Source organism: Medicago sativa, chromosome 3, assembly GCF_051527215.1.
Source record: "Medicago sativa cultivar Bolivia chromosome 3, Bolivia_mono, whole genome shotgun sequence".
Taxonomy (NCBI): Eukaryota; Viridiplantae; Streptophyta; class Magnoliopsida; order Fabales; family Fabaceae; genus Medicago; species Medicago sativa.
In genome coordinates this window covers 64,641,874-64,663,883 of record NC_140751.1, presented here as the reverse complement: position 1 = coordinate 64,663,883, position 22,010 = coordinate 64,641,874, and the positions used below count along the sequence as shown (strand labels likewise).

General features: G+C 34.0%; 3 protein-coding genes, 1 non-coding gene and 1 pseudogene across 11 annotated transcripts; all 5 read right to left on the bottom strand.

Annotated features, from left to right (window-relative positions):
• Nucleotides 1-737: 737 nt before the first annotated feature.
• Nucleotides 738-2,739, bottom strand: LOC146939166 (uncharacterized; annotated as a pseudogene).
• A 2,511-nt stretch (nucleotides 2,740-5,250) lies between these two features.
• On the bottom strand, nucleotides 5,251-8,189 carry LOC146939165 (uncharacterized). The gene has a single exon (XM_085752968.1). It carries the CDS (start codon nucleotides 7,726-7,728, stop codon nucleotides 5,506-5,508), a length of 2,223 nt encoding a protein of 740 aa, XP_085609094.1. The 5' UTR covers nucleotides 7,729-8,189; the 3' UTR covers nucleotides 5,251-5,505.
• A 1,389-nt stretch (nucleotides 8,190-9,578) lies between these two features.
• LOC146939164 (protein DOUBLE-STRAND BREAK FORMATION-like) lies at nucleotides 9,579-12,674 on the bottom strand. Of its 3 annotated transcripts, XM_085752970.1 has the most exons (7): nucleotides 12,247-12,674; nucleotides 11,959-12,166; nucleotides 11,720-11,863; nucleotides 11,387-11,534; nucleotides 10,309-10,507; nucleotides 9,947-9,984; nucleotides 9,579-9,856 (listed from the first exon to the last, which is right to left on the bottom strand). In XM_085752970.1, exons 1-6 carry the CDS (start codon nucleotides 12,303-12,305, stop codon nucleotides 9,981-9,983), a joined length of 762 nt encoding a protein of 253 aa, XP_085609096.1. In that variant the 5' UTR covers nucleotides 12,306-12,674; the 3' UTR covers nucleotides 9,579-9,856; nucleotides 9,947-9,980. The 3 variants fall into 3 exon arrangements, with proteins under 3 accessions (XP_085609096.1, XP_085609095.1, XP_085609097.1); XM_085752969.1 differs by having other exon boundaries at nucleotides 9,579-9,984; XM_085752971.1 differs by lacking the exons at nucleotides 9,579-9,856; nucleotides 9,947-9,984 and having other exon boundaries at nucleotides 10,305-10,507.
• An 849-nt stretch (nucleotides 12,675-13,523) lies between these two features.
• LOC146939163 (U1 spliceosomal RNA) lies at nucleotides 13,524-13,684 on the bottom strand. Its single transcript, XR_015033609.1, has one exon. It is a non-coding gene; the product is annotated as a U1 spliceosomal RNA (small nuclear RNA).
• A 3,714-nt stretch (nucleotides 13,685-17,398) lies between these two features.
• TAF15B (TBP-associated factor 15B) lies at nucleotides 17,399-21,274 on the bottom strand. 6 transcript variants are annotated; one of them, XR_015031578.1, is made up of 7 exons: nucleotides 20,916-21,274; nucleotides 20,712-20,820; nucleotides 19,505-20,192; nucleotides 18,723-18,873; nucleotides 18,540-18,621; nucleotides 17,933-18,121; nucleotides 17,399-17,818 (listed from the first exon to the last, which is right to left on the bottom strand). XR_015031578.1 is itself a non-coding variant. In XM_085752964.1 (6 exons), exons 1-6 carry the CDS (start codon nucleotides 21,217-21,219, stop codon nucleotides 18,025-18,027), a joined length of 1,431 nt encoding a protein of 476 aa, XP_085609090.1. In that variant the 5' UTR covers nucleotides 21,220-21,274; the 3' UTR covers nucleotides 17,399-18,024. The 6 variants fall into 6 exon arrangements, 4 of the variants coding, with proteins under 4 accessions (XP_085609090.1, XP_085609091.1, XP_085609092.1 ...); XR_015031579.1 differs by having other exon boundaries at nucleotides 20,922-21,274; XM_085752964.1 differs by having other exon boundaries at nucleotides 17,399-18,121.
• Nucleotides 21,275-22,010: the final 736 nt, after the last annotated feature.

Below are 22,010 nucleotides of genomic sequence, written 5' to 3'. Positions count from 1 at the left end.
ATGAAAACAGTGCATATTGAGAAATAAAGTAACAGAATATTTCGATATGAAAATCAGGTAATTATTTCATAATGGAACAATCCAATCATTAAACTTCATCTTACATGTTTTGATGCAAAATACCAGCCATTGAATTACCTTCCCTCCATTCTGTCAAGCCACAAAAGAACACACCAATACTTCAAAACTGAGAATTATATAATTTGGAATGATCATAACTTTTAGACACAAATAGCTGAATGTGCCAGCGGCTACCTGAGATTTGGACCAGCAGATAAAAGAACACTTCATAGGTTCTAATGTGCTAATGATAATTTCACAGATTTTACATAATTGATATGAATTTAAAATCACTTTCAATGCTATTAGTAGAGTATACTATAGCAAATGAAAATGGTATTGTTTTAGCTTCCCCGACTGGAACAATATCATTCAGCCCATGATTTATATTTATTTGATATAAATTCAGATATCCAACATTAATATAAAATAACTTTGATTTCTCAGCATAAACAATCAGTTTGTACAAGTAGGTAACAATTGATAACTACGTGTTTCTGTAAAAGCATAACAAAGTAAAAGCATAACAAAGTACTAACATTAATGTCCTAATAGGAAGAGCTTCATTTGGTCTTGTTTTTTAACATTCTTGTCATGTAGCTTAGTTAGTATAAGAATAAGAAATAAGTAACATATGTAAAGCAATAAGGTTTTAGTTTGATGACCTAATAATGTTTTCAGCTATGGCCTGACCTTGCCATCTTCAATTCTGCATGGACTTTCTCGAGTCGGCTAATTCTACATTCAAGTTCTGCTACACTTGCTTCAAGTAAATAGCGATAGCTTTCAGTTTGAGTCTCAGATTGGCAGATTGTATCTCTTGACACCCTTGCTTCTTTGCTCTCATTTCCATCTTCCAAGACATGCTTACAATCCTCAACAGATATCAAAGGAGCATCAGCAATAACATTTTTCTCAGCTAACAAACCATCATCAACAGATTTTTCAGAGTACATAGTTTTCAAAAGTTTAGGAATAGAACCAGACGGAACATCATCATCAGCAATGTTACCACCCTTGCTAGTTTTCGAACCATCATCAACAAATTTTTCAGAGTACACAGTTTTCAAAAGTTTAGGAACAGAACCAGACGGCACATCAGCAGCAGCAATATTACCACCCTTGCTAGCTTTTGCACCACCAACAAAGGATTCTACAATAGTAACTGTGCAGCCAACAAGTTTAGGAAGAGGAAACTCAGGTGGAATTTGAACATGAGATCTACATTCTGATGAATTTGCACATCTCTTCTGCGGCACAACATTGTTAACTAAACCCTGAGGACATAATACCGATTTGTTCCACCAATTGACATAACGCACGGCAACACCAGCCTCAAAAAATCTAGATGGAAAATATAAACATGTATCAGATAAGGGTCTGCAGTAATTTTTCCAAGCAATGGCTATGGTCCCATTTAGTCTAGACACATAACTAGGAATATCTTGATCCATTCCAAATTGCATAGCAACTCTATGTGGTAGATATTGCTCAATAGACTCAAATCCAACTAGCTCAGAGACTCTTAAGCATTTAACAAACGAGAGCATTTGTATATCCACCAAATCTTTCTTAAATGGTACCAAAGTTTCATCGTTTGGATAAAACACTTCACACTTATTTGCATACCGAACATAAGGACGCCAAATAAAATCATTGATAGCTGAATCTAATGCCAACCTCATATTGTCAACTTTCAAAGCCATAACCTTATGCCATCTCAACAATACATGATCTCCATTACTGATCAATTTGGGTTGTGGCTGTAAATTCTTGAACCTTTCCCAAACCCAAACTTGAACCAAGTAAAAGGGTGATTGTACATTAACCTCCAACAACAAGGAAAATTTATCAGGACTTTCTTTCAAATCATTAATTGTTTTCTTAAACAAACTTAAATCCTTATATAAGCTAGCCGAAACTGCAGGTGCCAAAGCAACAAGATTCCCTCTAGCAAGATGAACAGAAATAGGAAACAAACAAGTTTTCACCAACATTCTTTTACTAGGAAAAACAAAAATTGACAACCATGTAGCAAGAAATGCTTCATGCTCAATTTCATTATGATTATCAATGAAAATATCCATCCATATTGATGTGGTAGGCATACTTTTTTTACTTTGCCGAAGTTTCTTTCTTGCAAGTTTCAACTTGTTTTCCACGTCTCTCATCTCCGGATCATCAAGTTGGGTAAAAACAGGATAACCAAAGAGAGAGTAGCCCCCCAAAACAATGACATCCTCCAAAGTGATTGTTGCCTCACCAAAAGGAAAAACAAATGTATTTGTCTCACTACACCATTTCTCAGATACCCCATAAACCAAGTCTTGATTTTTCATTACGCGGCTCTTAGTACTCATTATAGGTCCAAAGATGCCAGCTTTTTTCCACACTGATTCATACTTGGGTTTAAGTTGATCAACCCACTTAACCCATTTCGTGTGTGGGTAACGCCACCCGTTGAAACGGATTTTCAAAGGCCATTCCTTTGGTTTGAAAACAGAACATACAAGAAGATGATGATGCAATAGGTTTAAGGCTAAGCTCAAGAATGGAGTTTGCAATAGGTTTAAGAAAATGCGCGTTTCTGAAAGTTGGTTCGGTATGACCGGCTAGTGAAAGCATGGAACTTTCCTTCATTTCGAAGATGGTATCTTCGGATGGTTCTTGATGATTCATGGTTGGTTATGAAGAAGAAATAAAAAGCTATGATCTTTAATGAGAATGTGATAAATGAATTTGAATATTGAAACTTCACCAACAAGTAGCAATTTTTATTTTTATTTTCAGAGTGGTGTTTTGCTTCAGAGTGGTTTTTGCATTGTAACAAACTTTGCAGGTAAGGTACGTAGTGACAGTGTGGCACAAAAATTGGCATAATAGACAGAAAATGTAAATGGGTAGAAAACCCAAATTGCCCTTTGCTACATGTAGTACTTTTCTAATAATTTCCAGATTTTAAGGACTATATACTCGTATAAAGTAATCTACTACTCCCTCCGTTTTTATATCTAAGCACCCTTTTATTAGAGGAAAATGGTGCTTACATATAGGGACGAGGGTGTATTTATTGAGTTGATAAAATTAGTGACACTTTTTCAATCATGACACAAATAATAGGTGATTAATAACAAATACTAGTATATTCCTTCAAAAAAAATAAAAAATACTAGTATATTATCTTGTGAACAAGTGTTATAATATTAATAAGAAAACTAATAATTTTCTAAAAAATTGCACACAACTCAAATAAGACATTTGTAACGAGACAAATGAGTATCGTTTTATAAAATTATTATAATCAACGAGTCATGTTAACAAATGTTCTAAGGATATTGTTGCAAAACATTTTTATTAACCGTGGAAAGAACGTAATAAGCAACTTTTTAATTAAAAAGAGTCCTCAGTATAACATATTTTAGATCATATCAAAATTCTTGCTTGGTGGTGGTTTAAATCCAAAATTAAGAACTTTAAGTATGATTTGAATCGTTGGTGCCTTAGTCCTCTAAATTGTCTTGGACTCTGTCACTTGATGTTTTTGTCCTTTTACTTTATTTTTGGTTTTGATTTTCAGCCGATGTAAGCTGAATTACAAAACTTGGAGGTTGCAATATGTATTATCTGCTTCAACTGAATCACAGCAGCTACACCTTATCATCTCATTTTAATTTCATGGTCTCCTTTTGATTTAAATATATTATAAATCTTTATAAAATGTCATCCTTTCTACTTAAGTATCTACTAAATTTTTGTTCAATATTTGGTCTTCTACATCTTCGTCATTTAAAATTTTAATCGTCAAATTTGTGGACCGAACAAACGAAATAGCTCTAGTTGAAAGTGATTTTTCATCGACATTTTAAACGCAACATCAAAACATAAACTACTCACACCATGATAAAACAAAAAGTATTCTAATCCAACTCTAAACATATTGAAGCATGCTTGTCACTTTTGTAAGAGAAATATAATCACACTCTTCACTACACTTTAGTTGCTACATTAGGAGAAAAGTTGTTAAGTCCCATAATGTAGCAACTTTCATATAGTGCAGGTATAAAAGATATACATCTTAAGTATAGTGCAGGTATAAAAGCTGCTATACGTAAGTCCCTGATCTTGTAATGAAGAGTGCAATAGACAGAATCAGAAACAATAATGATGGATCTTACAATGCAATTTTAGTATAGTGCAGGTATCCAAAATTAGTTACACTGCACTGCACACTTCAGGGACTTAACAGCTGCCAGACATTACACTTTCAGAGTAAACAATAATTGAATCATTTCTTGCATTTACATCTTTCTACAATAAGAATAAAAGATATAAATTTCTAAATGGCCCCAGACCTGAAATCCTTGATCAAAAAAATCATACAAAGACATTTACCCTCTTCTGCTATGTTGTTTCAACTATTTTATTCTCACACTCCGTGTTTGATGTCAAGGGCTTGTTGGGAGGAACGCATTCACCCTTGGCAAAGTAGGCTTTAAAAATGGTGTTAACCTACACGAACTTCTACTTGATCAACAATAAATGCTTTTTCATCTGATGTAAAACAATATATAAACCAGAAATTAAACCATGATTAACCTAAGAAATAGATAAGAGATTAAGAAAACAACAGATGAGGAGGTTAGTTGAATTACATATTCTTTTAAAAGAAGTTTGAAATTGTAATGAGAATGATGCTAGCGAAATAGTTTTCACGAAAAGGGAAACAAAATTAAACACATTAGAACCTGCCACACCAGTGAAATGGAAGAATCATCTATCATCTTTCATTCTCAACAATGCAAATGCAAAATATGCTCCTAAAACTATTTTAGTCAACAGAAAAAAGTGATACTCTAGATTATGCTCTTCATATAACAAAATCGACATCTTCATTGACTTCAATATTGCCATGATCTACATAACAGACTCAAGTTCAGTCCCTTCACATTTACTCACCACTACTAATTACTATCAATGAAAGATATTATGTATCACAGGTTATACAAGAAAAAGGCACTATTATATGAAACAGCAGAAATCATGAGAAAAATGAAAGATGATGCAGAAACAAATCTACAGCAGAGGATCTAGATCCATTCTAATTTTTGTCAAGCAGATTTAAGACTTGAGAATTTGTATTTTGGCTGTATAAGAGAAATAAAAGCTACATTAAATTACTCATGATAAAATTAGGGAAGAGTTATGCTTCACTTCAGAGAGGAAGCTCAAGTGTTGATAATATATACTTAGCAAAATGTGCTAGTCATGCCAATGCTACTTATAGATAAATAATAACACAAGCATATCAGTTGATAAAAATATACATCATAACTCATTAAAACTAATACTACTTTCTCCTTCCTTTGTTATCCACAAAATTGAGAGTATGAAAAAGCGCCACTGTCATGAGTTTCAGGAAGAGAATTCAAAAAACAAATTAAAGTTTTAAGAAAAAGATGATGGTGGTTGTTGATTCTTTAGAACACTAGTGAGGAGTTGCCTCAACTCTTCATCCCTCTTCTCCTTCAAATCTATTAACTGAAACATCTTTTCTTGTTGTCTTGCCAGACGCCTGAGTTCCTCTTGGTTCTTCAAGTATAGCTCTTTTAACAAAACCACAACTTCATGATCACTTTCTTTCCTTCCTTTTTCTTCAACCGCTTCTTTAGCTTTTGCTTGAGCTGAAGGATCTCGCTGTACAATGGTTACATTTTTGGACGAAGAGACTTTTTTACTGATAAAAAAGTGTTTGCTTTCACCTTGAGTCTCAGATAAACAGACTCTGTCATTAGACATCCTTGCTTGTTTGCTCCCATTTGCATCTTCAAAATCATCCTCCAAACTCTCTATTGAGAGTTCAATGTTATCTACTGAAACTGGCCTTTTCAGTGGTAATATCTTTTCATAATATGCTGAAGAGGCTGAACAACATTGGTCCAATAAATGCTTAGATTCATGGATTTTGCCACCACACTTGTACTCTACCAACATTGGCTTACAATCCTCAACATCAGCATCAATATTTTCATCAGCTTTCAAACAATTATGAACAGCATTTTCATAAGGAACGTCAGCATAAAAATCAGCAACCTTCCTAGTTTTAGTTTTGGAACCATAATCACAAAATTTTCCAAAAATAAGAGTGTCAACGAAATTGGGAGGAAAACCAGGTGGAACGCTAACATCATTACGACCTGTGTTGGCTTTTCCAACACAAGCTCTATGTTTCCTTGAACTTGCACTTCGTTTCTGCTGCACAATTTTCAGGACAAAATCGTCACCACCCAATACTGATTGCTTCCACCACCTTGCATAACGGGTAGTAACATCTGCCTCAAAAAATTTAGATGGGAAATACAAACTCCTATCAGATATGCGTCTACAGTAGTTTTTCCAAGCAATGTCTTTAGTCTCATTGAATCGAGGCACATCACTCGGAACATCTTGATCCATTCCAAATTGCATAGCAACTCTATGTGGCAGATACTGTTCTATAGAGTCAAATCCAACAAGCTCAGAAACTCTCAAGCATATAACAAATGAGAGCATTTGTTCATCAACCAAATCTTTCTTAAATGGTACCGAAATTTCATCATTTGGATAAAACAATCCACACTTATCAGCATATCTAACATAAGGACGCCAAAGAAAATCATCAACAGCCGAGTCTAGTGCCCACTTAACATTGTCAATTTTCAAGATCTTAACCTTACGCCACCTAAACAACAAAGGGTCTCCTTGGTTGATCCAATTGGGTTGTGGTTGTAAATTTTTGAACCTCTCCCACACCCAAATTTGAACCAAGTAAAAGGGTGATTGAAGAGTAACTTCCAAAGGATATCTATCACCACCAACAGAAATCTTTTTCAAATCAACAAGTGTTTTCTTAAACAAACTTAAATCCTTATATAAGCTAGCTAAAACAGCCGGTGCCAAAGCAATCGGATTCCCTCTAGCAAGATGAACAGCAATAGGAAACAAACAACTTTTCACCAAAATTAGATGAGGAAAAACAAAAACCGACAACCAAGTAGAAAGGAATGCTTCATGTTCAATTTCACTACCTTTATCAATGAAACTATCCATCCATAATGATATTCTAGCCTTACCGTGTTTACTCTTAAGTTGCTCTCTTGCAAGGATCAGTTTCTTTTCCACCTCTCTCATTTCTTGGTCTTCAAGTGAAGTGAAAACAGGATCACCAATAATAGGATAACCCCCTAAAACCATGATATCCTCCAAAGTAATAGTTGCTTCACCAAAGGCAAACACAAAGGTATTTGTGTCACAACACCATTTCTCAACAACCCTGTATAGCAAGTCATGATTTTTCTTTATACGGCACTTGGTACTAATTATAGCTTCAAAGATGCCAACTTTCTTCCACACTGTTTCATATTTGAGTTTAAGTTGATCAACCCACCTAATCCATTTCAAGTGTGGGTGGCGCCACCCAGTGAAGTTGATTTTCAAAGGCCACTCCTTTGGCTCAAAAACAGAAGATGGTGATGATTGTTTAAACTCAAAAGCTGGTTCATGAATGGAGTTTGCAATTGGTTTCAAAAAATGGCCGATTCTGAGAGTTGGTGCACTGTCCCCAGCTGGTGAAATCATGTGATCTTCCTTCACCTCCATAATAGTATCTTCCAATGCTTGTTCCTTCATCATGAGTATCACACTCAACTTTCAAAAGAAAAAAATGGCCACTTTCTTTGCAAAGGCTACGTTGTTGGCAACAAAATTTGTAGTACAACAGTAGCATGTTAAGGGGAAAATTCACTAGAGCATCCTTTTGTACAGGAAGGGAGAATGAACGGGGAATGTGTGAAAACCCAGATGTATCCTTTGCTGCTAGTAATTTTCAAAACAAACAACGTGCCATTTTAATTGAGTTTAGGGGCAATTTTGTGTTTTTCCTTGCTTGGTATTCTTGTCCTTTACTTCTCTTTCGTGGTGTGTGTAATGGCATTACCCTTTTTCCGGTACAACTGTGATAGCGACATTCTTTTTTCTTGACAGATAATACTTATTGGTGTGATAGTGACATTCTTATTGGTGTGATGAAAATGAAACTAATAAAATTCAGTACTTAAATATATGCTCATTAATTAAAATTACCAGTAAATTAGTTACATTAAAAAAAAATACTTATAAAAATATATATTTTGTTGATCAACTTAAACTCAAATATGAGACACTTGGAAGAAATATCTCACAAATGTTAAACTTTGACTCGGTTGTTATTTTAGTCCAAACAACCCTTCACAAATAGAATTTGAATTTCTTTAGAAACAAATATGACATGCCAAATTATCATTTTTCATAATTTTGTTTGATTTTCATCTTTTCTTTCTTCCTTGTTTTATAGAGGGTTTTGGTTTAGTCTCTCTTGTAGAGATTTTTCCTTTTTTTTAATAATATTTATATGATTGAGTGGCAGAGGATGGGGGTTTCGTGGGAGTGCCGACCTAGTCGGGGTGTCTAAACTTCTCGTTGATGTCTTCCTCACTCTTAGTCCAGTAAAAAAACTAACCAATTAATTCAAACAAAAAAATGTGTTTATTTTATTTTAAATATTTTTTATAAATATTTTTTAAATAAAAATTTAAACCAAAATATAATACACTAATCATAACTTATTTCATATCATGCATGTGACACATGTTTTTCGTTGATCAATTAGTTAGAATGTGATCTTTCACTAATTAAAAGTAGAATGATTTTCAATCAAATCAAACATTAAACCACGTCAAAATGAATTAGCCAAAAAAAAAAACATTATATTTTTGGTTGTCGTTTAGTTATTTCCAATTTGAAATATAACCATCCAAAGGAACCATGCGAACACATATGTATCTAACTAGTTTAATAAAAAAAAAAAAAAATTGTCCTCGTGAGCATATCTCAGTTAGTATGGATAATGCATAATATATGCAAGGTCCGGGGTTCAAACCCCGGCCACCACCAAAAAAAAGTTTAATAAAATTACCAAAAAAAAGTTTAATAAAATTAATAAAAAAAAATGGTTTCCAATAATCGTGCTAAAAAGTAAAAATTTCAATGCTTGGCCTATTGTAGGTGTTAGGAGAGAAGTCAAGAACAAAAACTTGTTCTTGCATTATCACAGTGTTAAAAGAAATGAATATTAAAACATCGAGTGATAGTTTGACCTCTACATGGTATTTTGATCTATCTACATTTATACTATATGTCTAAATAGTATATTTTGACCATTATCTATTATAGATACATGAAGTAACAATATTCCCTTCAAAAATGAAGTGACAATATCCATTTTGAGGAAACAGTCATTTTGGTTATTGAATAAGCAAAACATTGTTTTTTTTTTTTTTTTGAGAGGAGCAAAACATTGTTATAATAGTCTCTTATTGATATACAAAGACATTTTTAAATACGTCTTTCATTGGTGATTTTTTAGTTTGGATTTCAACTGTATTTTTTTCGTTAATCAATTTCTATCCACAAATATGTGATTATATTTTCCTAATTTGGAAACATTTAAGAACTAGAATGACAACATCTTACACATTTAATGATTAAAATGACTATTTTCAGGTTGTGTTATTTTAAACATCTGAAAACTAAAACTCAATGTGAATTGTAGCATTACTAAGATACACATCTTCAGACTTGTTATTATAAGGTATTGTTGTCAAAAGACCTTCTGGTAAAAAAAGAAATCAAAAGAACATGCACAATAGTAGTTATACTACTACTTCGGTGGGACAAAACCCACTATTAACATGGAGCAATGTGGATGAGTCCACAGGTTTTACTAGCCAAACAGAAGTGAATGGTCAGAGTCCGGATATCGTATGAAATTAATAATCAATCAACAAAGTACAAGGGAATATGAATTACAAACCTTGGAAGTTGAAATCTGCACTAGACTATTGGCTTCAACTGATAAAAAAAAAAAAAGATATTAGTTTAAAAGAAACTCATATTTGCAATTTATGTCTTCAAAGGATAAAATCATAGTTTTTGTTTTCATTAAATTACATTTTTGGTCCGTTAAGTTGTTTTTAAGTTTCACTCTAGTCTGATAAAAAAAAACAAATTCACTTTAGTCCTTTAAATTTTTGTTTCAATTAAATCCCTTACATCACAAACATTAGACACTTTAGTCCCGCAATCCAAATACAGGCTGAAATTTGAAACTATGCTCAAACAATGAAATAGATCACCAAAAAGAAGCCACTGATTAGTGACAGTAACTGATTTTACCTCAAACTCAGATGCTGTCCTTGCATTTCAGAATTGACATGCAGAAGGGTTTGTCGTTCATATAGCTTTCGCATATTCTGTCTCTTAATTCCATTTCTGAATGAAGTGCATGCTAGACATCGTTTTTCTTTGTAGGGTAAGTCCAACTTTTGCTGCTCTCTTGTTTTCCTCTCTAGGTACTCTGTTGTTTGCACTTGAACTGATGTAACAAAACATCATTTGTAGTTAAGCAATGAATATTTATAAAGCACAAATCCAATTCTTGATAGAAAATGAAAATCAACCTTAAAGATAAAATGTAAATGTCCATAAAGTTAGTCACTAAGGAGGAAAATATGACAATTAGTACAGTATCTCCGCATAATACCCAAAAAAAAAGTTTATTACTTCACACGATATGGCCTTTCACACGCACCCATAAATTCTAATACCGAAAAACTATTGACCAGTACTAATAACATCCAAGCAATGAAAAATGACAAGTCAATAAAAAATTTCAATAATTTCATAGAACAGAAACAACAAAAGAACAAGGAGATAGAATCGAGAATGTAACCAAGCTGTCTAGCATCTTGACCTTGCATGAATGGAAATATTCTCATGACAGCTCTGAGCAGGGAGCAAGAAAGAAGTATAATCTAAGAAAAGATTCTTTGAAGGTCAAGCCAAAGATTTCTGGTCTAACCAAATACAACACCATAATAAAAGCAGAAAGGACACACTCCCATTGAATTTTGACACCTTGTTGCAGCCTACGAAACACCAATATAGAAACGGACACAGGACACTGACGCGTTGATACTGGTAATAATTTAAGAAAATAGAATAATTGAATGTAACCACATTTATTGGTGCCGTGTCGGTATCAGACACTGGACAAGCCTTCAATTTGGAAGTGTCATTGCTACATAGATTGCAACAAAAATCTTATATCAAATCAAGAATTAAAAACTATTCTACTCAAATTTCGAATAGCGTATTCTGAAAATGATGTGTACGTAATGTAGTTAAAGTTAAACGTGCTTGCCAGTGCAATAAACAGTATTTGAATGTTCAATGCAAACGAATGGAGATATACCAGAACGTGAAGTAATCGATGTCAGTGAAAGGTTCCTGAGCCTAGTAATCTCACTGATAGTATTAGTCTTCAAATTATCAGGAATCGCGTGTCTTCCAAGCTTTTGAACATCGTTATTTCCAATGCACCTCAATGCATTTTCACATGCCTATTCACCAAACAGTAATTCTAATTAAACATACAAACACACAAAACAAACTCAAATTTCAAACTAAAACTGATAAAAACTACATAATTATCAAAACTAACAAATCCGTTTCAGAAAAAAGTATCAAAGAAGCTATATCACGAATTACACATTATCACAAACACTACAAATGCAAAACTCGTTACCTTCACCGCAACTGCATGAAAACCGTTCTTCACAGCGTCTTCCACAAAATTTAACCATTCTAATGGCGAAACATGTAGGAATTGAATAGTAGCAGATTTGAGTTCTCGCATAACTAAAGCCTCGTATTTCAATGCCAAGCAACTCTTCAAAATTGAAATTCCAAACGCAAAAGGAAAAAACGAATTAACATATTGTTAAACAAGCATTTGTTATAGAAATTGAATCATTAGAGATGTACCTCTAGATCTCCGACGAGAGCGAAAGCGCGGACGAAGAAATCGAGAACGATGAGCTTATTGTGGACGGATTCTGCAGTGATGGATTGAATGATGGAAAGAGATCCAGATTTGAGGAGTTGATTCAAGCTGGATCGAATTTCAACTAACGATTTCACGTCTTTGGAAACCAAGAGCGAATCCAGAAAGCGGAGCGTGGAATCACCGAAACTGCGGTGAAATCAAAATGTTAGCTACGGGGAGAGAGAGAGAGAGAGAGAGAGAGAGAGTGGGAGGGGGAGAGGACCTACCTTCTGGTTTGAATGAGGTAGCGAAAGAGGGAGAGTTGCTGTTGTACAGAGTGTGACATTTTTGGAGGGAGAGAGGGTGAATTGAAATTTTGCGGGTAAGAAGAAGGTAACGTTCCTGAGAATGACAACTTTAATACTCCATGTCCTTGTTACAAGAAACGATTAACTTTTTAGATTTACTGCATAAACGATGTATCTAGTTTATATTTATAACGAGATACATTAATTATTCAATGAACCTAAAAAGTCAATTGTTTCTTATAATAAGGATCATAGGGAGTAAGTTAAGAGCGCATTAAACAACTATCTTTTTAAGACTCACTTTTTTATTTGATCAAAGTCATACGATTTCCACAAATTAAAAAATAGGTTCCACATAAAGTTATGTGACTCACATCAGTTTCAGTCTGAGACCTTTTGGAGCACACTCGAAGAAAATAATGTAATTGGTTGTAATATGTCTATTCCCCAGTCCTGAACTACTAATTTCTATTTCGAAAAATTGGGGGCGAAATTGACCGATGCATACAAATTTAAGGGCGAAAAAGTCTATTCACACAAAACAAAATGAGGTGCCTGTATAAAAATGAGAAAAAGAAAGTTGTCACCAAAGTTGTCTCAGATAGTTGTTCAAATATCACTACTTTTATAAAAATAGAACATTTAGGGAGATAATAAAAAAACGGAAAAATTGAAGGATAGAAGAAAGTAAAGAAAGAAAAGGACATGAACATAAGATTTGACATAGCATAAAGGTCTAATTTGTAACAAGTTGATTCTTTAAGTTTTTTTTTTACAACTTAGGTCTTTTAAATTAAGTAGTTGTAACAAGTTTGTCTTTTAAAATTTTTCATATCAATTAAGTTTTTTAAGTTATTTAACCGTAACAGTTTGGGGGATTCCGGAACTTAAGTTTTTTTTTCGGTACCAATTAAATATTTTAAGTTATTTAACCGTAACAATTTGAGGGATTTCAGATTTTAAAATGTAAGTTATCAATGTTTAAAAATTATAATTAAAAAACTTAAATGGCCTAAGTGGTACGAAAAATACTTCAAGATTAACTTGTTTCAGTTTAATAACTTAAAGGACATAAGTCGTATGAAAAAGAATAAATGTATAATTATTGATTGTTAACAAAATTTTGTTATAAGCTTTCTTCCAAAATATTACAAATAACAAATTTTAATCATAAGAAAAATGGTACAACAAACAAACATTTAATGATGTTTAAAAATTAATACAAATTCAATCAAACAAAAATTAGACTATAAATGGAAGGGGCCGCACGAACGCAGGCCCCCACTGCAACAAATTATGATGTAGGCTCCACCACTTGAGTAGACCTTAGGCTAGCACCTCTCCTAAGTGCAATGAAGGTCACTTGCCTAGGCCATGGGCTTTTTTGATCGCTCATCGACCCCATCCAGGTAAGTATGTAACTATGTGTCACACAATTCTACTTTATACCTCATACTCCAAACTACTTTGTCCAATCTAACCGATGTGGGACTCGTCAGAAGAAGTTCCTTTGAAGTTTGGACTTTGGAGGCTACTACTACAAATGTTTGTGAACATTCTTACTAAAAAGTGGATCACTCTAGCTATATTGTAATGGCTACTGATATAGTTAACAAGAATCTTTATCAAGACCAACTTCCATTTAGTAAATTAGAAGGAATTTATATCCAAGATTCAATGTTAGAGTTGTGTACTTCAAACTACCAATCCTGAATCACCAAGGAGATTAAACTCTTGTAACCTTGTCTATGATCAATTTTGGGATTCAACATATTAGATATATTTCCATCAAGTGTTTATTTTATGCAGGTAGGGTACCCAAAAAGTTACTTATAATCCCCTTGTTATGCATTTGTTTGGGGATAAATACTACAGAGTACAAAATTGTAAGTATGCAGATGCAAGGTAGCAACAATTTTTGTTGAATTGATTATTTCTGAAACTTGCATTAGTCCGAGATGATAGAACTGGTGTTGCTGTGACAAAGTCAATAATTAGAGCTATGATAAAGATTTAGACTCATTGTGTAGCTGATTGGTGTTGACAAGTTGTTTTATTTCCCCCTTTCAAATGGTTCAACCTATTTTATACACAAAATGTGTAATAAGTCTTCTAAATATTCACTTTCAAACTTTTAGTATCTACAAAAATGAAAAATCTTCTATCAATTATAAGTTAGGACTAAAAGAAATTATTTTGATATGAATTTAAGGAACAAAGTTACTTTTACAAAAACCGTAAGTGTATACCGAAGGATAATTTGAACCATTTGGTAAACTGAAAGAAAATAAAATATTGGCGTAGTTAGTTGTGATTGTATGAACTCATCGAGTGTTTATTTTATACAGGTAAGGTACAAAAACATAACTTGTAATCCCTTTACTGTTCATTTGTTTGGGGATAACTACCAATTCCATTATTCCAAGATCGTAAGTATGTGGATGCATGGTAATTTATTTTATCGAATTCAACAGTGTAATCGCATGTACTTTTTTGAGCAAAATGAAATACTATTTAAAAAGAATAACTGTCAATATTTATTTATTTCATACATGTTGGAACATGATTCTTTCAATACTTACCATTAATCTAGTAGTTACAAGCTTTCAATGAATGTCGACTATGAATAAGCATTCCCATAAAATGTTTGAGTGACTCAGAAAGGCCAAGCCATTTCCACTTAGGTGACCATTTCACGTATTCTCAACAAGCTTTATCTCTGAACAAAATAACTGTCCACAATAAATCTATGACTTGAAATGATTTGAGCTTAACTCGAATGTTATATAACCTGATCTCTTTTTGTCTAACCAAATGTTATAATGTCACGATATTCTTTTGTTGCAAGTCATTCAATTCGTCGAAAAAAGATTCCAATAATCTCCCGTGCGTAACTCATTTTGTTTTTGAATCATGGCAAAATGCAACCTGATTTCGACAGGCAAGACAACATCCATTTTATACACCATGTAATGTAAGGCGAGGAGTCCTTCAACTTCCTCAGAGAATTCTTAAATGCCCAAAACTCTTGTTCTTAAGTGTTATGTTATTTACTTCATTACTTGGGTTCTGATTGGAGTGTTTTTTATATTAAACCAATGACAACTTTATTTATGGCCATAACTTGGCCATTAGCTTGGGAATACTAGGGTGTTGGCGTCATTTTTTTTTTTTATCGATCTTGATTCGAAGCATTCAATAATTCAACCATTTTCATACCAACAAAAATTGTTCTTTGGTCAGCAGCCAGAGCATGAGCTTGTGGGATCTTAAATCTTCATATTGTTAAATCACATCATGTTTGTTAGCACCTTTTATGGCTACAGCTTCGACTCATTTGGTGAAATATAGACTCCTACTAAGATGTATCAACGTCTTTTTGTGAAGATGGATGAATTTAGCCAATGACGTTCAAGTTTATCCTCAAAAGGCCATAGACATTTGGTATATTATTTTGAATATATTCGAACATTCTACAACAACCTTGTCAATAAACTACCCGGTTAACTCTTAAAGAGTTTGCCGCCCATTTAAACCTCACAAGAGACACAAAGGATACCCAGTTTACACAAAAATTTAGCCGATTGGAATATTTCTATAAAAGAGTGGATTTACGCAGGATACCCGGTTTGTCACAAATCTTAAGGCCAATATTTGTTGTTGTTCTATGAAGTGTTTGTTACTGTTCATCTATGCGTTAAGTTAAAATCTTTTTTTTTTTCGGCAGAATACTACACTCAACGCTATTTCTTTAAGAAAAACGTTTATGTTTAGTTAAAAATTAAAAAAGTATCATACACGAGAGAAAGGTGAAAAAAATTGGAAGTTAAAATGTATCTGATCGGTGATATCAGCTAAATTATTTACTAATAACATGTCACTGTACTAACATCAAATGAAACGATCGTGTGGGAGTTTTTTCAAAAACAGCAATAAACAAGCATCGAACGAAAAGTTATGACATTTGGTGATTCAAAGTAACTGGCACAAGATTATAGTGATTCAAAGTAACTGGCACATGATTATAATCTGGTAAAAGTATATTTAATGTACACAATGTTGAAGAAAGGCCAAAGACATTGCACCAAACAGAGGACACGTAAACCAGTCTGGAAGACCTACCAAAGACAAAGAAAGCAATAAAACATACAGCTCCCACTAAAAATCTAGCTCATCATTCAACAACATACTAGGTAGACAGATAACAAGTTTGTCACTCCTCAATCAATTTCAGCTTGTAGATGATGTCAAGTGTTGACAGTGTGAGGAGAAATGCGAGGAAGAAAGCATCAAAACGGACCGTACGATGCCAAAACACACAACACTTCTATTGCAAAGAAGCAGCAGGTGAAAGCAAAATTGACTTCCAATTGATGGGGTGTATAAGAATCAACATAAGCTATTGAATGGTAGAAGATATTCGAAATTTTTTTTTTTTTTCCTTCTTAAAAGCCAAACTAACTCACCGAAAAATCTTACAAAATATTATCAGCTATAATGTTTATAACTAAGAATGGATACCCAATGCGATGAGTCATATAATAATTGTAATTATACCAATGAAAAATTATGGAGTTGAAAATTTAAAAAAAATAGGTAAGTGAAACAAATATCAACCGATGGAAAGATGTAACATGCAACGATGCTCCCACATCAACAGGTTAATTTTAGAAAAAGGCATACTATTTTATATCTAGTTATATTGCTTGCCAATGCATTTCACTTCTACTACCATGTTTCCAAAAAGATCAACTATATCAATTGAAATTTGAAAGACTTGACAATTGAATGTCTCAAAAACACAATAAGACAAACAATTCCGTCCCATAATTTCATCCAAAAAAACAGTTTTACTACTTGAAAAAATCCGCGACAAAACATATCATGTTTTTTGCATACAACAAGCAACTTAACTAGTCAAATTCCTTTTATTATCATAAAAATATGCAAGTCTTCATCAGAGGTAAGCCGTGCATGTTCATTGCTATATGCCATACATGCTTCAAGATATTCCTGGTAATAAAATTGTTTTTAAAAACATGAAAGAAAACTTTTAAAGTCTGTTGAGGCTTGTGTAAAATTAACTTATCAACATCGCACATTAACCTTGAGCTGCTTGACAGCCAGTTAGTTATCAAAACTCGTCAACAGTGACGAAGTAACTTAGCAGCAATAAAAGACGTACAAAAATTACAATGCCTTGCTTTCAAAACAGTATATAACTTGTAATGAAACGATTGTGAAAGATTTTGAAGATAAATACAGACAGAATCACTAATATCCTGGTAAAACAAATTGCACTTGAAACACACTAAATGGAATTAATGGATCCATCAAAATATGACTGATATACAGTATTCTATTCATTAATTCATTCGCTGGCTTGTACCAGATGCCACATGGGACGAGCCAGGGATGTAAAGCATTTATCCACATGATGACACTTGGTTTAATTTCAAGCAAGTATAAAGCATGTTTTCATGAAAACAGCACTCACCTGAAATAATCAACCTACCTTAGCAGCAATTATTTGGAGACTATCCACATGCCTCTATAAAAACATTCATATAATCAAATTAATCCCTGATTAAAATCAAAACCCACCAGCTAACAACAGAAAAAACAGGAGCGAAGAGGTCTTGCTCAAGTTAAGTGAACAACCTACCTCTTAGCATCCAGTTCAAGAAACCAGCCAACTGAAATAATAAATCCCTTAGACCACATTTCACAGTACATAAAACGTTCAATGACAAAGCTCTAGTATGGGCGTGAGCGATTCCCGCCATAATGATCCCGCCTATCAGGACCAGAATTGTCTCTGCGCCTATCTCCACCATAGCCACCCCTATTGCCCCTATAAAACAAAGAAAAACAATTAGTTTAGAACTTCAAAAAAGGGGTAAAATTTTCATTTTCACATAAGAAAACACTCAAATGTATAACATGGTCAGTTGATGTATTATGTCATCAATGTAATAAAAAATTATATACCAAATAAATGTAAAGTACAAAAATCCAAATTGAAAAAAAACCTAAATTTGAAAATCATTTATCCTTTACATTAACGTTATGATGATTAGAAGATGGATGAGCTCAACGCCCCACTTACGACATTTATGCTTAAAATGAAAAATAAAATAAAAGATATGGATAGAAATTGAATAAGTGAACACTTTTGAGTTATTATGACAATAAACCATGTTTTCGATCCAAATCGACAACGTTAGCATATCATTCATCTCCAACGGATAGATCCAGTGTGTAATGCATACCCATGGTTATTTGCTGGAGGAGCCCTTGGTGCAGATTTCTCTGCCATTGCAACACTGATTTTGTAACCCCTCAAATCATAATCTGAAAATGCAGACTCATGATTAGTTCAACTTTGTATGAGAAATAATATCAATGTATAATATCAATTTATATAGCAAGAAAAAAGCAGTTACAAGAAGTACCGTTGTAAAAACCACCAGCAGAGTGAGCCGCAGAGGGATCTTCGTAAGCAAGGCACGCATCACCCTTGTTTTTTCCGTTTTCATCAGTGTAAATTTTAATGTTGTAAGGCCATTGATCTTTATAACCCCTCTTCTGCTTTATTCTTCCAACCTAGGCAGTGAAAACACATGTAACAGAACGTCTAGAATGGTGAGGCCACTGATACTTCCCAAAGAGAATGAAAAAATAAACCTGGTACCCTTTTTTGCTTTATTCTTCTAACTTAGGCAGTTAAAACACATGTAACAAAATGTCTAGAATGTTGAGGCCTCTAATTCTTAGCAAAGAGAATCAAAAAATAAACCTATTACCTCTTTTCTGCTTTATTCTTCCAACCTAGGCAGTTAAAACGCGAGTAAAAAAACGTCTAGAATGTTCAAGCCTTTTTTTTTTTTGGTGATAGAATGTTGAGGCCTCTAATACTTCTCAAAGAGAATTAAAAAAATAAACCTATTTCCCCTTTTCTGCTTTATTCTTCCAACATAGGAAGTTAAAACAAACGTAACAAAATGTCTAGGATGTTGAAGCCTCAAATGAAAATGTAAACCTATTACCACAAGTACAACAGGATTATATTTCTTACACAAAGCACAATTCAATATGTATCTCAAAAATATGGTTATGTATCAAACTGAGAACTTGAATTTACTCTGAAATTGGCACTTTCATATAAAATATCCATTCGTGATAAAAAAAAATTGCAACAAATAAAAAGTGCCAAGTCAACAGATCAGAACATTACTTGTCCAATGCCTCCAAAAAGTTGCTGCAATTCATCAACAGTCACATCGGGTGGTAAATTTGAGATATAGATTCTAGAGTTGTCACATGTATCTCCACAATTCTCATCGCACTGCTTCACCGGAGCTGCTGGAGCTGGCTCAGCAGGAGCTCCACCAAATCCACCGCGATTACCACTGTCATATCCAGCTTGAGGCGCAGCCCTGCCACCACTCCGTGCATCACCTCCACCATAACCACCCGTGTTACCCCCATATGAAGGAGGATATGAATTAGGTCCACCAGTATAGCTTGTAGGTGGAGGAACGGCATCTGTTCCATAATTTGCATTCCCACCATAGGTGGGTGGATAGTTTCCACCAGCACCACCATACGACTGAGCAGCAGCAACAGGAGGAGGTGCTTGGCCATAGCCACCATCTTCTCTGCCTTGATTACCGCCATACGAGCCACCCCTATTGCTCCCTCCACTTCTTCCATCATTGTTATTACCCCTTCCACCATTATAATCATTAGTTCTACCTCCATAGTTCTCAGACCTACCTCCTCGGTTATTGTCATATCCTCCACCACTTCCTCCTCTATTATATCCACCGCCTCCACCGCCACCGCGGTCATTACCACTGGTAGGACATGGGGTACCACATTTGTTGCATTCATTCCTTCTAGCAAAGTTATTGTTCCCACAACTATATATATAACAATATTGAATCAGATAAGAAACGTAAGAATCAAATCAACAGCAATAAAGTTAAATGAAAGAAAAAATCATCAATTTAGTCCCTAAACTATCACTCTCCGATTTAGCACCTAAAATATGTAAACATAACAAGTTGTCCCTAAATTTTATGAAATTTGACAATCTACTCACTAACTAAAGTACATAAAATCCGTCAATTTAGTCCCTAAACTATGTAAATATAATAAGTTGTCCCTAAGCTATATGAAGTTGTCAATATAGTCCCTAAACTATGTAAATATAATAAGTTCTCCCTAAGCTATATAAAATTCGTTAATTTAGTCCCTAAATGTACATAAAAATCGTCAATTTAGCCCCTAATATCTTAACTGCGGGAACTAAATTGATGGGTTTTATATACTTTAGTACTACTAATTATATGTATTCACATAGTTTGGAGACATGGTTTATTTTTAATAAAAAATACCACTGAAAATCATAAATTTTTCTACAGAACAAAATCAAATACCTTTCATTAGGGCAACGCCAATCTCCATCTCTGCCACTTCCACCACGACCTCCACCACCACCTCGGCCACCACGATCTCCACCTTGAAAGCCACCACCACCGCCACCACCTGTTTAAAATCAGGTCAATCCACAGCAATTAAAGACACGATAAGAATGAAAATTAACTAAAAAAGAAAAAAAAAATATAGATCAAAAAACAAACCTCGACCTCCATATCCTCCACCACCACCACCTCCTCTACCACCACCAACACCGCCTCTTCCACCATACCCTCCGCCATCGTTTCCACCATATCCACTCCTTCCACCGTAACCTCCACCATCGTTACCTCCATAGCCTCTTCCACCACCGTTTCCGCTTCCTTTTGTTCCGTAACCACCGCCACTTTCATTCCCACCATATCCACCAGCATAGCCACCACCTCCTCCGCCTCCGTAACCACCACTAGCACCATAAGACGGTGGCGCAGAGCCACCTCCGGCATCGTGACCGTACCCTCCAGACATGATTCGATCTAGGGTTCGCTACTACCACAAGAGAGAAAGTGAGATTTTTTTCGTGCAGTGAAGCTTCTGAAATATTGTAGAATGTAACTCTGAAATATTGGGCCTTTCCGTTTTAACAATGGGAGCGACTTTTCGCACCCTTATTTTTTCTATTACACCTTAGTTATTACTTACTCTATGACACAATAACTATCGCTTTTATTGAAAAAAATTCTAAAAAATATTATCACTTTAATGTAATTTAATTACTTTTTCAAGTGTTCCCTCTATTATTTTTATTTTTTTATAAATAGATGAAATGACAATAGTCATGGTAAATTTACACACATAAGTAAAAAAAAAATGGTGTTTGAACCTCAGTAACGACGTCTGGCCTAACAATATGTGCATTTTTATCAATTGAGTTAGGACTTGTGGACTTCTAAATTATTATTCTACACTTTGCAATGGTTAGCTAGGTTAATTTTGTAAATATTTTATTTTATTTTTTCATTTATAGCTTCTTAATATGTATGAAACAAGAAAATGTGTTCGTTATTGTGGAAAGGTTGGAGTAACTTTTTCCTAGGTTTGCCAATGGCACGAGATTTTTCATGTTGTATACTTGTGGTATTGGCTAGGATCCAAATATATATTTTTGGATGAAGCATTGTTGGAACAATATTCAAAAAATAATTTAAATTTTATTTTCCATCCACATATGAGATTGTTGATATGAGTCATGGTTTATGTCACTTTTTTTAAGACGTTTTATGACATGATCAAAAAATCAATTTTTTCATTAAGATCTC